At 42.9% G+C, this 14,583-nt stretch overlaps 1 protein-coding gene across 2 annotated transcripts; it reads right to left on the reverse strand.

Annotated features, from left to right (window-relative positions):
* Positions 1–2,201: 2,201 nt before the first annotated feature.
* LOC106584152 (regulator of G-protein signaling 1) lies at positions 2,202–12,990 on the reverse strand. Of its 2 annotated transcripts, XR_006761510.1 has the most exons (3): positions 12,811–12,990; positions 3,040–3,206; positions 2,202–2,608 (listed from the first exon to the last, which is right to left on the reverse strand). XR_006761510.1 is itself a non-coding variant. In XM_014169073.2 (2 exons), exons 1-2 carry the CDS (start codon positions 12,874–12,876, stop codon positions 2,405–2,407), a joined length of 270 nt encoding a protein of 89 aa, XP_014024548.1. In that variant the 5' UTR covers positions 12,877–12,990; the 3' UTR covers positions 2,208–2,404. The 2 variants fall into 2 exon arrangements, 1 of the variants encoding a protein (XP_014024548.1); XM_014169073.2 differs by lacking the exon at positions 3,040–3,206 and having other exon boundaries at positions 2,208–2,608.
* Positions 12,991–14,583: the final 1,593 nt, after the last annotated feature.

Genomic DNA, 14,583 nt, shown 5'->3' on the forward strand with positions numbered 1-14,583 from the left:
AGGAGCGGGGTGACGTGAGAGAACTTGGGAAGGTTGAACACCAGACGGGCTGCGGCGTTCTGGATGAGTTGTAGGGGTTTAATGGCACAGGCAGGGAGCCCAGCCAACAGCGAGTTGCAGTAATCCAGACGGGAGATGACAAGTGCCTGGATTAGGACCTGCGCCGCTTCCTGTGTGAGGCAGGGTCGTACTCTGCGAATGTTGTAGAGCATGAACCTACAGGATCGGGTCACCGCCTTGATGTTGGTGGAGAACGACAGGGTGTTGTCCAGGGTCACGCCAAGGCTCTTAGCACTCTGGGAGGAGGACACAAGGGAGTTGTCAACCGTGATGGCGAGATCATGGAACGGGCAGTCCTTCCCCGGGAGGAAGAGCAGCTCCGTCTTGCCGAGGTTCAGCTTGAGGTGGTGATCCGTCATCCACACTGATATGTCTGCCAGACATGCAGAGATGCGATTCGCCACCTGGTTGTCAGAAGGGGGAAAGGAGAAGATTAATTGTGTGTCATCTGCATAGCAATGATATGAGAGACCATGTGAGGATATGACAGAGCCAAGTGACTTGGTGTATAGCGAGAATAGGAGTGGGCCAAGAACAGAGCCCTGGGGGACACCAGTGGTGAGAGCACGTGGTGCGGAGACAGATTCTCGCCACGCCACCTGGTAGGAGCGACCTGTCAGGTAGGACGCAATCCAAGCGTGCGCGGTGCCAGAGATGCCCAGCTCGGAGAGGGTGGAGAGGAGGATCTGATGGTTCACGGTATCAAAGGCAGCAGATAGGTCTAGAAGGATGAGAGCAGAGGAGAGAGAGTTAGCTTTAGCAGTGCGGAGAGCCTCCGTGACACAGAGAAGAGCAGTCTCAGTTGAATGCCCAGTCTTGAAACCTGACTGATTAGGATCAAGAAGGTCATTCTGAGAGAGATAGCAAGAGAGCTGGCCAAGCACGGCGCGTTCAAGAGTTTTGGAGAGAAAGGAAAGAAGGGATACTGGCCTGTAGTTGTTGACATCGGAGGGATCGAGTGTAGGTTTTTTCAGAAGGGGTGCAACTCTCGCTCTCTTGAAGACGGAAGGGACGTAGCCAGCGGTCAAGGATGCGTTGATGAGCGAGGTGAGGTAGGGGAGAAGGTCTCCGGAAATGGTCTGGAGAAGAGAGGAGGGGATAGGGTCAAGTGGGCAGGTTGTTGGGCGGCCGGCCGTCACAAGACGCGAGATTTCATCTGGAGAGAGAGGGGAGAAAGAGGTCAAAGCACAGGGTAGGGCAGTGTGAGCAGGACCAGCAGTGTCGTTTGACTTAGCAACGAGGATCGGATGTCGTCAACCTTCTTTTCAAAATGGTTGACGAAGTCATCCGCAGAGAGGGAGGAGGGGGGGAGGGGGAGGAGGATTCAGGAGGGAGGAGAAGGTAGCAAAGAGCTTCCTAGGGTTAGAGGCAGATGCTTGGAGTTTAGAGTGGTAGAAAGTGGCTTTAGCAGCAGAGACAGAAGAGGAAAATGTAGAGAGGAGGGAGTGAAAGGATGCCAGGTCCGCAGGGAGGCGAGTTTTCCTCCATTTCCGCTCGGCTGCCCGGAGCCCTGTTCTGTGAGCTCGCAGTGAGTCGTCGAGCCACGGAGCAGGAGGGGAGGACCGAGCCGGCCTGGAGGATAGGGGACAGAGGAGATCAAAGGATGCAGAGAGGGAGGAGAGGAGGGTTGAGGAGGCAGAATCAGGAGATAGGTTGGAGAAGGTTTGAGCAGAGGGAAGAGATGATAGGATGGAAGAGGAGAGAGTAGCGGGAGAGAGAGAGCGAAGGTTGGGACGGCGCAATACCATCCGAGTAGGGGGAGAGTGAGAAGTGTTGGATGAGAGCGAGAGGGAAAAGGATACAAGGTAGTGGTCGGAGACTTGGAGGGGAGTTGCAATGAGATTAGTGGAAGAACAGCATCTAGTAAAGATGAGGTCAAGCGTATTGCCTGCCTTGTGAGTAAGGGGGGAAGGTGAGAGGGTGAGGTCAAAAGAGGAGAGGAGTGGAAAGAAGGAGGCAGAGAGGAATGAGTCAAAGGTAGACGTGGGGAGGTTAAAGTCACCCAGAACTGTGAGAGGTGAGCCATCCTCAGGAAAGGAACTTATCAAGGCGTCAAGCTCATTGATGAACTCTCCAAGGGAACCTGGAGGGCGATAAATGATAAGGATGTTAAGCTTGAAAGGGCTGGTAACTGTGACAGCATGGAATTCAAATGAGGAGATAGACAGATGGGTCAGGGGAGAAAGAGAGAATGTCCACTTGGGAGAGATGAGGATTCCAGTGCCACCACCCCGCTGGCTCGATGCTCTAGGGGTATGCGAGAACACGTAGTCAGACGAGGAGAGAGCAGTAGGAGTAGCAGTGTTATCTGTGGTGATCCATGTTTCCGTCAGCGCCAGGAAGTCTAGGGACTCTTGACCCCTAACGTCGACCAGAAGGTCCTGGCTTTGCGTCTGAGCCCCAGGTAGGCGTCTGATCTGAGGAACCTGGAGTACGAGTCGCTCTCCATCAGTTTGTACACGTGTCTCACTGCCTCGTCAAAGCAGCACAGACCAGGAGCTTTCATGTACCTGTTGATCTTCTCATGGATGTGGTGGTCAACGTTGATCTGTAGAGGGGAAACACAAACCATTACAATGAGTGCCAAAGGAAAGTTCTACACACAGTTGTGAAGCTAATGTTATGAAAAGCCTGAGCTGAGCGATATGGTCACCTTTCCACCCTAAGCTTGCCAATTCATTCATTCACTGCGTGAGCTTGTTGAAATCATATCTTGTCCCAACGGCGTGTTATCTGTATTTTTGAAGGAGGGATTTTATCACGTCAGAAAGTTTCAGTGCTTGTGAAATTATTCTAATGATAGGCTAAGTTATCTTTCAAATAGTCAATTTCCCACATCAGCAAAGTACATGGAATTACATAGTCACCGTAGGAATTATACCTATATCTGCTACTTTAGCTTATATTATGTTAGTATTTTGGATAACTGCATCCAGATACTGCCAAGGTGAATGCTGATGCATAGCCTGACTAACTGACCTCTCTCCACGCCTAGGGATGGAGGAACTCCTGGTAGATCTCTGTTGCTTTCCAGGACAGGTCAGCCGGTGAGGTGGTCCTTCTGTAGTCTATGCATGCTAGCCAAAATTCAATATTCTCCTCACTGAATTCGGACTGCAGGAAGGCTCGGAAGGCTGCAAGGCACCCTGGGGGATTATTAATGCTAAAGTCAGAAGGTGGTCTAATCAGAACAAGGCAGTTAACCCACTGTTCCTAGGCCGTCATTGAAAATAAGAATTTGTTCTTAACTGACTTGCCTAATTAAATAAAGATAAAATTAAAATTAAAAAATTAAATTAAAAAGACTGTACTATTGATGATAATGAATGTACTCTGGGCCAACATAGTTAAAACAGTTGTCATTACTTTCATCCTTCAAGGTCTCAAGAGTTGGCTGGATTTTTCTATTGTCCTCTTGACTTAAAAAGATTGAAAAAAAGGGGGGGATTATATGGGTTTTGTAAGTCAATATTACTAAGTAAACTATTTGACATGTTACTGTTGTGAAATAGTCTCCACTGTTGCCATAATTACTTGATTTTTGTAGAAAAGGACTCATCATTTATCTTTTGTGCCAGAATACACTGGATGTCTTTTTTCTGTCTTTTTCTGCTTAGAAGGATATCGATCCTGTGGAAGTAGTATGCATTATCATCCGATCTATTATGATAACAGAAATGTATCATGAACTGCCTATAAAGGTCCCTTTCCTAGATAGATAATTTAACTTACCTTCTTCTCTGTGTTCTATTTTGCGGTATATCCTTCAATTCATAGATCCGAATCTTTGAAAGTAATAGTTTGGGCATCTTCACATAATTGACAGCGATTCCTCCTTGGAATTAGATGTAGACCGTATGGTCTTAGTAAACATTCCAGGCCCCATCCTGGGCAGGTATTTAGCGTCTCAAGAGAGGTGTGTTATGGTGACGTTTGGGGTGTGCTGGTGCAGGCCCCTAGATGCCTTGGCACAGCTTACCGAAACTCCCCTAGGACGTAATGTCTTTGACTTATGGATATTTACATTCCTGTAAAATTCATATTACAAATGTTTCCAAATTTTGTATTTTTTTAAAAATATTTCCTAATATTTAGGATATATACAGATATATTACAATAGCACACTTTATGAAGACACATCTTGCTGATTAAACACGATAATAATTCCCTCTAAAGACATTGCATGTTAAGGAGCATGTCACAGACGTCAAAGTGAACAGACCAAGGTGCAGCGTGTAGAGTGCTCATTCTTACTTTATTAAATGATGACACTTCAACAAAAACAACCAAACGACAGCCAACAGTTCCGTAAGGTACTCAGACTATAGGGAAAACAACCACCCACAAAACCCAAAGGAAAACAGGCTGCCTAAGTATGGCTTCCAATCAAAGACAACAAAAGACACCTGCCTCTGATTGGAAACCATACTCGGCCAAACATGGAAAACGAAGCATAGAAAATGAAAACTAGAACAAATTCCCCTTGAACCCAAAACCCCCAAAACACACAAAACAACCCCCCTGCCACGCCCTGACCATTCTACTATGGCAAATGACCCTTTTCACTGGTCAGGACGTGACAGAGCAGATGTTAAGAGAGAAGTGTCTGTTTGCCCACCTTAATATAATCTTCAGTGTTTACTCACAGCTACACTCTTTCACAAGTCTATTTCCTGAGAACATCTTTCATTTACTGTGAATAGTAAAAAGGGAAATTACATAAGAGGGCAAATAATATGTAATGGTGAGAGGAGGCATGGCTATATATTTCCTCTCAAATATCTGAATGGGTAGGCGTTAGTTACACTGTTATACTGTTAACATGTGCGCATAACACGCATGCGGGCAGACGCACGCACGCACGCACGCACGCACGCACGCACGCACGCACACACACACACACACACACACACACACACTCACTCACTCACTTACTCACTCATCACTCAATCAAATGTAGTTGTGCATTTATAGCCCTTTTTACATCAGCAGATGTCACAAAGTGCTTATACAGAAACCCACACTAAAACCCCAAACTGCAAGCAACGCAGATGTAGAAGCACGGTGGCTAAGAAAAACTCCCTAGAAAGGCAGGAACCTAGGAAGAAACCTAGAGAGGAACCAGATTCGGAGGGGTGGCCAGTCCTATTCACACACACACACGCACACACACACACACACACACACACACACACACACACACACACACACACACACACACACACACACACACACACACACACACACACACACACACACCAAGACTTGTAATGTCATGCAGTTTGTGGTTGTGGAAATGGGAAAGGTAGAACCCCAGGGGGAAAGAGTTAATACACTCACATAGATGTGACCTTTTGTGGTGATTTTTGTAAATTTGCATCAATAATGTAATAATAGGGTTATTAATGGAGTAATAATTCCATTACACATTTTTTTATGGATTACTTGTTACTCCATTTACCTGTTGATCTAATTATGGAATAGTTTGTTGTACACACATTCCTGAATTAGATGTACACTACCATTCAAAAGTTTGTGGTCACATAGAAATGTCCTTGTTTTTGAAAGAAAAGTAAATATTTTGTCCATTAAAATAACATCAAATTGATCAGAAATACAGTGTAAACATTGTTAATGTTGTAAATGACTATTGTAACTGGAAATGGCAGATTGGAATATCTACATAGACGTACAGAGGCCCATTATCAGCAACCATCACTCCTGTGTTCCAATGGCACGTTGTGTTAGCTAATCCAAGTTTCTCATTTTAAAAGGCTAATTGATCATTAGAAAACCCTTTTGCAATTATGTTAGTACAGCTGAAAACTGTTGTTCTGATTAAAGAAGCAATAAAAATTGCCTTCTTTAGACTAGTTGAGTATCTGGAGTATCAGCATTTGTGGGTTCGATTACAGGCTCAAAATGGCCAGAAACAAATAACTTTCTTCTGAAACTCGTCAGTCTATTCTTGTTCTGCGAAATGAAGGCTATTCCATGTGAGAAATTGCCTAGAAACTGAAGATCTTGTACAACGCTGTGTACTACTCCCTTCACACAACAGCGCAAACTGGCTCTAACCAGAATAGACAGAGGAGTGGGAGGCCCCGGTGCACAACTGAGCAAAAGGACAAGTACATTAGTGTCTAGTTTGAGAAACAGATGCCTCACAAGTCCTCAACTGGCAGCTTCATTAAATAGTACCTGCATAACACCAGTCTCAACGTCAACAGTGAAGAGGCGACTCCAGGATGCTGGCCTCATGCAGCGCGACACATCTCCTTTGCATAGAGTTGATCAGGATGTTGATCGTGGCCTGTGGAATGTTGTCCCACTCCTCTTCAATGGCTGTGCGAAGTTGCTGGATATTGGCGGGAACCGGAACACACTGTCGTACACATCCATCTAGAGCATCCTAAACATGCTCAATGGTTGACAAGTCTGGTGAGTATGCAGGCCATGGAAGAACTTGGCCATTTTCAGTTTCCAGGAATTGTGTACAGATCCTTGCAACATGGGGCCGTGCATTATTATGCTGAAACATGAGGTGATGGTGGCGGATTAATGGCACGACAATGGGCCTCAGGTTCTCATCACGGTATCTCGGTGCATTCAAATTGCCATCGAAAAAATGCAATTGTGTTCATTGTTCGTAGAATATGCCTGTCCATAGCATAACCCCACCGCCACCATGGGGCACTCTGTTCACAACGTTGACATCAGCAAACTGCTCATCCACACGACGCCATACAGGCTTTCTGCCATCTGCCCGATACAGTTGAAACCGGGATTCATCCGTGAAAAGCACACATGCCAATGGCCATCGAAGGTGAGCATTTGCCCACTGAACTCAGTTACTATGCCGAACTGCAGTGAGGACAACGAGCACATAGATGAGCTTCCCTGTGGCGGTTTCTGACAGTTTGTGCAGAAATTCTTTGGTTGTTCAAACCCACATTTTCATCAGCTGTCTGGGTGGTTGGTTTCAGATGATCCCGCAGGTGAAGAAACTGGATGTGGATGTCCTGGGCTGGCGAGGTCACACGTGGTCTGCGGTTTTGAGGCCGGTTGGACGTACTGCCAAATTCTCCAAAACGACATTGGAGGGGGTTTATGGTAGAGAAATGAACATTCAAATCTCTGGCAACAGCTCTGGTGGACATTCCTGCAGTCAGCATTGCATGCTCCCTCAAAACTTAAGACATCTGTGGCATTGTGTTGTGTGACATAACCTCACATTTTAGAGTGACCTTTTATTGTCCCCTGCACAATTTAATCAGCATCTTGATAAGACACACCTGTCAGGTGGATTGATTATCTTGGCAAAGAAGAAATGCTCACTAACAGGGATGTAAACAAATGTGTGCATTCAACTGGAGTGAAGTAAGCTTTTTGTGTATATTTCTGGGATCTTTTATTTCAGCTCATGAAACATGGGACCAACACATTACATGTTGCTTTCATATTTTTGTTCAATATACAAAGACTCTGTGTGTGTTTTGATTTATATATATTTTTTCAAATCAAATCAGTGTAGCAGCTATAATAGCAGGGTGGAAAAGATCACTGTGGGTGTTCCAGATGCTCATCCAATGTCTATTGATGTGATTTAATGAAACAGAAGCAGTTGTGCTTTCCCCTGTTAGTTTTGACATTATTTTATTTCCATTCACTTTCTTTGTCCAGGTGTATGTAATGGAACTGAAGTTGAGGGTGGGAAGGAGGCCACCAACACATGGAGCATTGTGCTCAAACTAAATTGATCAATCAATCAATAATCAACATATAATCAACTAATGAACAACCCCTTTATTAGCTGACTCTGGTGTGTTAGTGCTGTGCTGGAACAAATGCCTGCAGACACATCGGAATTCTATAGGAGGAAAGAACACTGTATTGTAGTGTCTGTGAGGTCTGAAGGGTGTGGCTACAAGTTTTTTATGATTTCATCACAGGATGTGTATCGACCAGTCAGTCATGATGTTGCATCATAGGATGCAGACATTGGGAAATGCTGACTTGTAGTCCAAAGTAGAGGTCGACCGATTATGATTTTTCAACGCCGATACCGATACTGATTATTGGAGGACCAAAAAAAGCCGGTGCCGATTAATCAGCCGATTTTTTTATTTATTTGTAATAATGACAATTACAACAATACTGAATGAACACTTATTTTAACTTAATATAATACATCAATAAAATCAATTTAGCCTCAAATAAATAATGAAACATGTTCAATTTGGTTTAAATAATGCAAAAACAAAGTGTTGGAGAAGAAAGTAAAAGTGCAATATGTGCCATGTAAGAAAGATAACGTTTAAGTTCCTTGCTCAGAACATGAGAACATATGAAAGCTGGTGGTTCCTTTCAACATGAGTCTTCAATATTCCTAGGTAAGAAGTTTTAGGTTGTAATTATTATAGGAATTATAGGACTATTTCTCTCTATACGATTTGCATTTCATATGCCTTTGACTATTGGATGTTCTTATAGGCACTTTAGTATTGCCAGTGTAACAGTATAGCTTCCGTCCCTCTCCTCGCTGCTACCTGGGCTCGAACCAGGAACACATCGACAACAGCCACCCTCGAAGCAGCGTTACCCATGCAGAGCAAGGGGAACAATTACTCCAAGTCTCAGAGTGAGTGACGTTTGAAACGCTATTAGCGTGCACCCCGCTAACTAGCTAGCCATTTCACATCGGTTACACCAGCCTAATCTTGGGAGTTGATAGGCTTGAAGTCATAAACAGCGCAATGCTTGAAGCACAGCGAAGAGCTGCTGGAAAAATGCACGAAAGTGCTGTTTGAATGAATGCTTACGAGCCTGCTGCTGCCTACCACCGCTCAGTCAGATTGCTCTATCAAGAAGTAACACAATTTCACCTGGTTAATATTGCCTGCTAACCTGGATTTCTTTTAGCTAAATATGCAGGTTTAAAAATATATACTTCTGTGTATTGATTTTAAGAAAGGCATTGATGTTTATGGTTAGGTACAGTCGTGCAACGATTGTGCTTTTTTTGCAAATGCGCTTTTGTTAAATCATCCCCCGTTTGGCGAAGTCGGCTGTCTTTGTTAGGAAGAAATAGTCTTCACAGTTCGCAGCGAGCCAGGCGGCCCAAACTGCTGCATATACCCTGACTCTGTTTGCAAGAGAAGTGACACATTTTCCCTAGTTAAAAGAAATTAATGTTAGCAGGCAATATTAACTAAATATGCAGGTTTAAAAATATATACTTGTGTATTGATTTTAAGAAAGGCATTGATGTTTATGGTTGGAGCAACATGTATCTAAGCGATTATATGCAACGCAGGACAGGCTAGATAAACTAGTAATATCATCAACCATGTGTAGTTAACTAGTGATTATGATTGATTGATTGTTTTTTATAAGATAAGTTTAATGCTAGCTAGCAACTTACCTTGGATTCTTACTGCATTCGCGTAACAGGCAGGCTCCTCGTGGAGTGCAATGTAAAGCAGGTGGTTAGAGCGTTTGACTAGTTAATAACCGTAAGGTTGCAAGATTGAATCCCTGAGCTGACAAGGTAAAACCTGTTGTTCTGCCCCTGAACAAGGCAGTTAACCCACCGTTCCTAGGCCGTCATTGAAAATAAGAACGTGTTAACTGACATGCCTAGTTAAATAAAGGTGTAATAAATAAATAAAAAATAAAATAATAATCGGCCAAATCGGCATCCAAAAATACCGGTTCCGATTGTTATGAAAACGTGAAATCGGCCCTAATTAATCGGCCATTCCGACCTCTAGTCCAAAGCAAACATGATTGAAAGTAAATGATTAATAATATTAATGGGTCCATCTGTATTTTTATCCTCTCACATGGACTTCAGTCAAATGTTTTGATTATTTTACATTCAAAGTCAACATCTTCTTCATTGAATTATTTACTTCCTATATAAAAGTTAATTATTACAACTAAATGTCACTAAAATTACCATTATTTATATTTGTAGACTATGACCTCAAGGTTAAACCCTGACGGAATGATCTTACTTGTGATAGCTGATGGGACATTCCTAAATGTCTAGCGGAAGTATGCTGTGCCATTGTATCTACCAGGAAAGATAGACCCTCAATGAGAAGCTAATCCTCTTCCTGCCTCTCTCTCTCTCTCTCTGAAGTGGAGCCTCAGCCTATGACTCTAATTAGAAGCTCTTTAAACAGCTGGCTAATTTAATTTAGTGGTAATTCAATGATAATGAGATGGTGTGGTACCAAGAAAGAGGTCCTAGATGTGGTTGATCAAATATTATTTTGGTTTACACAGAATGCACTCAAATCAACTTGCACCTAACCACCTCTGATATGACTGCAAACATAACTTTTCTCACACTCATGAGTGAACTAACGCCTCAGGATGTCAATGTAACCATTTATTTCCTCCAATTACACTTTTTTGGCAATCCCTATTGCAAAAGTGCTACTGATTTTAGCTCATTTTAGCAACATAGCATAAATTGTGAAATTCTGTTTTTCAATATTCCAAAAATACAGAAAGAAGACTGTCTTGCCTCAGTTCTGAGTTATTTTGATTCTTAAGAGGTTCTTACTGTTGTCAATAATATCTGATCTACTAGCAGTAGTTGTTGCAGTGCACTAGCACCTCACTTGTATTTTGCAAATTATCTTTACAATAATAACTATTTACATAGTGTTAGAACAGGAAGGCAGACTACTATTGTGTTACAACATGGAGGTACAGTAGACAATGTGAAGAGCCCTATTATCAGATAAGCATTGTAGCTATATTGGGTAATGTGCAAATATGTCAAGGACAATCTCATCTAAGGGGTGCCAATTATATTGTCGAACTACGCAAAGCAACATTAAAATGACTGTGTGGTGCTGATGCTTTATTGTCGTATAAAGCATGTGGACATGCACACGCTTCCTATTCTGCTGCCTCTCATGACGTACACACCTAGGATAGTTGAGGTAATTACAGTTTTGTGATGCAGGACACTGTAGGTGCATCTCAATAGTCTAAAGTGGCTTCCTGTTCTCCTTCTTTCCTTTACCTGCAATCGGAAACCTGGTGGAGAGGTGAAAGCAATATGGTGGATGTCAGCTAAGAATTTGCTTTCAGTTCATAGATGGCAGTACATATAGAGGAAAGGAGAAGAGGAAAGGAGGCAAGTTAAGACTATTGAGAAGCAGCCTCCATGCTCTGAGCGAAAGCTGAGAGAATGAGGGGACTGATCTCTCAGATAATTTGCCTGAACTTGCCTTTCAGGACAGAGTGCTATCCTGTCTCACAGAGCTGGAGACAACAGAAGCAGAAACCAGTTGGGCTTGGTTTCAGTACAACTCCTGTCTATTGAGTTGGACATGCATGGGTTTCTTAATGTTCAACTTAATTCAATTTGATTCCAAGTATGGGTTGGCGGCAAACATTTGATAATAACTGGCATCTAACCTAGAAATTGGAAAAGAGGGAGTGGTGCATGAGGAAATAAGAAGCTAAAAGTGTGTGCCTGTGCACGTGCGTGTGAGTGTGTAGGGGGAAAACCTGTGTGCTAGAGAGCTGGCACCCATTGTCAGGGCTTCAGAGTGTTGGAATGAGCGGCACCATTCTCCACAGCTCTGAGGACAGGGTGGGAGTCTGTGTTGCAAGTAATTTAGTGAAACCCTCGCAGACTTCCTCTGAACTGAGGTGGAAGTGAAACGGCTTGGCATCCAAGGAAACACAGGGGCTTCAGGCAGAAGTCACTGACAGTTTCACATTGTGTGGTTTCTGAAATCCCCTCAGAGAAAAACCAGCTCAGGCATTACGGTCCAAATCCTCATGTGTGTCTGGTTGACTTAGTTGCAAGAGACTTGAATTACTTGTTCACATAAGTGAAAGAAGTTTATGCAATGGCATTATTCAAAGATACAATAGGTCCCTGTTCAATGTTTAGGCGAAGACAAAAATCTAAATTTAAGTTGTTCCATGATTTATTTGGTCATGAAGTTGAATTTGTCTTTGAAACTTGACTTTAGTTTAATCATTGTACTGAAAACATAAGATAAATTATTGCTGCTGTAACAGGGCAGAAACGTGCACTTGCAATGTTGTCTTTGTTGCCATCTAGTGGATATTAATAAGAAACAGAGAGATGTACTGTACTGTACATTCAGTAGCAGAGTAATGCTAAGAACGGAGAACATATGATTCACAAAAATAGACAAAAATCTAATCTAACTTTCCTCAGATACTCACTGACCAAACAAACCTGCAAACCTTTCATCATAGTAAATCCAAACAGATCAGTAACAAAGCAGCATATGCAGTGAGGGAATCAGAGGTGAGGTTGGTGTGTGTGTGAGCACAAGCATGTGTTCAGACTGGGGTGTTTAGAAAGAACTGGGGATAAGGCAGGGGTTGGAACCAAAATGATTTTCCAATCACTTTGTTCTGAACAGAAACAATTTTTCCCCCATTTCGTTACACTGTTCCGACCAGCAAAAAGTAACAGTTTATATTGTTATTTTCTGTTCCTTTTTTTAGCCTGTGAAATCAACCGTTTTTTTTACATTTAGCTTTTTAAATTACTTCATCAATCAGTGCGGATAGAGCAGACAAGCTAGTTGTTTACATGCGTGATGGACAGACAAGTGCAGCCTATGGCGTATGCCATGCATTATATGAATTAGGTCCTAAGAGGAGTGGCTTATATAGAGGAACTTTGAATGTCCTTTGAGCTAGCTAGCTAACAAGCTTGAGCTTAAAAACACTTCTTACCTTTTTGTAGTTAATAAATCCAACTTGAAATGTGATAACTAGACCTATAGTATCCTTAACTAGCATTGGAAAAAGTTAATCCATTCTTCTCAAGCTAATTAAATATCACTCTCCCTGTCTTCTGAATCAAGCTTGTAACATCAGTGCAGTAGCCTATGCTTCGGAGTGGGGAGGGGCAGATAGCCTAAATACGCACAGGAAAAAAATGCCAGCTTGCAGGCAGATACTGGAATAAGTTTCTGCGTGAGTGATTGAAGGCTTTGCATATAGGCGCTTTTTTGTGTTTTGTTGTGGGACTAGAAAAAAAATCCTGGAATGTAAAAGAATGGTATTAACAGGTTTCCATGCTTTTAAAATAACGTTTATGTTCCTTGAAAATGTTTTTTATTTTCCATTTTTCTGTTCTGTTCCCTGAACTGGTCCAACCCCTGGGATAAGGTACGTTCCCAGATAATGTAAGAAACCCATTTCTAAACCTTTAAAGCTTGGGTTTAGGTTGCTGGAAGCTGTACTACAGGAGCTAAGCTGTGAAAGAAGCCTTCCCCAGTCAGGACCAGGGACAATTTGTGGGACTCAGCAGAGTCCCAGACACCTAATCTCCCTTCCTCGTGAGCTACTTTGCCAGACACAAAGTCCTATGGAGTTATCTCCTCCTCCTCCGCAGCCCAGAGTAGTCCTACCTGCTGGGGCCTCGCCACCTTCCTCCCTCCCTCCCCTCCCTGCCTGCCTCCCAACTCAGCACCCAGTCCTCACAGGGGTCCATCAGAATAGTGACGGAATGGAATAAGATTGCTGCCTTCTCACAGATAGGCAGGATGGCGTTCGTCCTTCACACACGCACACACACACACCGAGAGAGATGGTAGAGAGCATTTCAAAACTATACTTCTTCCCAATGTCCCCAGCCCTCTGCCAATCCAGAGGGATCTGTGGTTTGGATGGCATGAAGCCTCTAGTCATGTTGTGAGATTTCACACACAATGTTGTTGTCTGTCCCTACCTGCTCTATGTTGTTTATATAAGCAGGGTTTAAAGGAATAAACACAGAAAAGTGTTTTTCTGTGTAATGCCAACTTGAGCTAGGCTATCGAACATGAATTCACGATAAACTTGGAACTTGAAGTAATGTTTCTTTGTTTCCAGATACAGAACGCAGTGTTATTGTATTTTCTTTAGGCCCAAACCATGTCCTGTCCTATTATTGTGTTTATTTGGCTTTGAGAATCTTTGTATTGGTTCAGGCACATTTGTATTGTCATTCCAGGAAAAGGAGACAGAGGAAGACAGGAACAGATTATTTGAATGTAATAGTATGTTTCATAGAGGCAGACACCTAAATCCCTGTTGTATCCCTGCCTGGTGGAGTATTATGTTGATTTAATGCTGTGTTACAGGTATCATCTCAGATTCATCACCCTACTGTCTTATTAACACTGTCTTCAAGTTTCATATCCCAAATGTCAGATGCTGTCTTGGTTGGAGAACTTTCCAGTCCTCTGTAGTGAGACAGAAAAACACACACACACACACACACACACACACACACACACACACACACACACACACACACACACACACACACACAAACAATCAAATTGGTCACATTGTTGAACCTCCTGCCTTTTGGCAGAAGCATCAGAATCAAATTCTCCCAATGTGTTCCTGGAAAGGCAACACTATTCCACATAATAATCCTAACTCTACTTACTTTCATCCATCTGTAAAACAGAAATCCACATCCCATCCCAGAGCTAATGATTACAGTACATCTGA

The sequence above is a fragment of the Salmo salar genome, chromosome ssa23, assembly GCF_905237065.1.
Source record: "Salmo salar chromosome ssa23, Ssal_v3.1, whole genome shotgun sequence".
Taxonomy (NCBI): Eukaryota; Metazoa; Chordata; class Actinopteri; order Salmoniformes; family Salmonidae; genus Salmo; species Salmo salar.

Coding starts and splice junctions, on each gene's coding strand:
- LOC106584152 (XM_014169073.2), bottom strand. CDS start 12,876: ATGCTAGTTAAGGATACTATAGGTCTAGTTATCACATTTCAAGTTGGA. Junction 2,609..12,810: donor GATTTATTAACTACAAAAAG/GTAAGAAGTGTT, acceptor TCCCCTCTACAG/ATCAACGTTGACCACCACAT.